Source organism: Charadrius vociferus, unplaced genomic scaffold, assembly GCF_000708025.1.
Source record: "Charadrius vociferus isolate BGI_N301 unplaced genomic scaffold, ASM70802v2 scaffold593, whole genome shotgun sequence".
Taxonomy (NCBI): domain Eukaryota; kingdom Metazoa; phylum Chordata; class Aves; order Charadriiformes; family Charadriidae; genus Charadrius; species Charadrius vociferus.
The window spans coordinates 2,111,338-2,112,793 of record NW_009647739.1 but is presented as its reverse complement, the minus strand read 5'-3'; the positions used below and the strand labels follow the sequence as shown (position 1 = coordinate 2,112,793).

Here is a 1,456-nt window from a genome sequence, read left to right as displayed (position 1 = left end):
CCCGCCGTGGGGCAGGCAGCTCGCCCTGGGGGGCCACGGGCACCCCGAGAGCTCGCCCGGAGGGCGCGCAGGCAACACGGGCACCCCAACACATCACCATGGGGTGCGAGGGTAGCCCAAGAGCTCACCCACCGAATGCACGGGCGCCCCAAGAGCTCACCCACATGGCACATGGGCACCCCAAGAGCTCACCCACGGGGCACATGGTGCTGCACAGGCACAGAGCTCACCCATCACGTGTGCAGGCACCCCAAAAGCTTGCCCACTGGGTGCAGGGGCAGCGCAGGCACCCCAAAAGCTCGCCCACTGGCTGTATGGGCACCCCAAGAACTTGCCCACCAGGTGCGCAGCTATCCCAAGATCTCACCCCCCGGGTACGTGGGCAGCACAGGCACCCCAAGAGCTCATCCATCAGCTGCGTGGTGCTGTATGGGCACCCCAAGAGCTCACCCACAGGACGCACGGGCACCCCAAGAGCTCACCCACTGGGTGCATGGGCAGCACGGACACCCCAAGAGCTCATCCATCGGCTGCGTGGTACTGCACGGGCACCCCAAGAGCTCGCCCACCGGGCGCCAGGGGCCGCGTGGGCACCGACATCCCGCTGCGCCCCCCCGGGGCGAGGGTCCCCAGCCCGATTCCAGCCCTGCATGGAGCAGGGCCCCCCCGGGGGCGGCAGCACTTGCCTCATGGCTCAGCAGAGCCTCCCAGTCGGCCACCTGCACCACCTCCATGCCCCAGCGCTTCTCCAGCAGCGCGTCCTTCACCATCACCGAGGTCGCCCGCAGCCCGAAGGAGGCGAAGAGGTTGGCGTGGATGTAATTCCTGGTGCAGTGGAGCTTCCTGAGGGGAGTGAGGGTGTCGGGGGGCCGGGTGGGCGGCGTGGCACCCCTCGGCTGGACCCCTTCCCCTCCCACGGCGAGTGGTCCCGCCAGGCCTGGCTGCCGTTCACTGTCACCCACTGCCCGTCGGCGCCGCACCGGCGACTCACCAGCCCGTGTTTCACTGCGGACACGAAGCACCGGTGCGTTCCCCTCCGGCTCTCCCAAGCCCCTCTCCCGGCACCGCGGGTCGGACTCTGCTCAGCCCCAAAGAGCCTCGTCCAGGGCCGGCGTTAGCGGGGTACAGGCTGGCACCTCTCTGTGCCCCACGTGTCCCCTTACCCCCAGGGCTGCTTGTGGGTCCCTCTCCCCCCAGCAGCGGGCAGAAGGGGAAACCCCAAGAGCATCTCCCCCCTGCAGCATGGCTCAGCCCTGGCTCCCCTCCAGCTCCGGGGTGGCAGAGGGTCATTGTCACCTTTCTCAAACCAGGGCAGGTAGAAGGGGCAGGAGACGTTGACGGCGGTGCCGGGGCTCCCGTCCGGCCAGCAGGCGTACATGTCAAATGTCCGGTTGCAGAAAAGCCCTTCCAATGGCAGCGAGGGGGGGGAAATGCCAATGGTCAGATGCTGGCGGTG

General features: G+C 68.5%; 1 protein-coding gene across 1 annotated transcript in view; it reads right to left on the bottom strand.

Annotated features, from left to right (window-relative positions):
• The window catches only part of LOC104283752 (glucagon receptor-like), a 3,547-nt gene that overhangs the window by 1,611 nt on the left and 480 nt on the right, over positions 1-1,456 (bottom strand). Inside the window, exons 2-4 of the mRNA XM_009881970.1 lie at positions 1,297-1,447; positions 918-1,005; positions 687-843 (exon numbers count right to left, since the gene is read on the bottom strand). Coding sequence (XP_009880272.1) covers positions 687-843; positions 918-1,005; positions 1,297-1,447 — 396 coding nt within the window. The remainder of the gene's footprint in view (positions 1-686; positions 844-917; positions 1,006-1,296; positions 1,448-1,456) is intronic.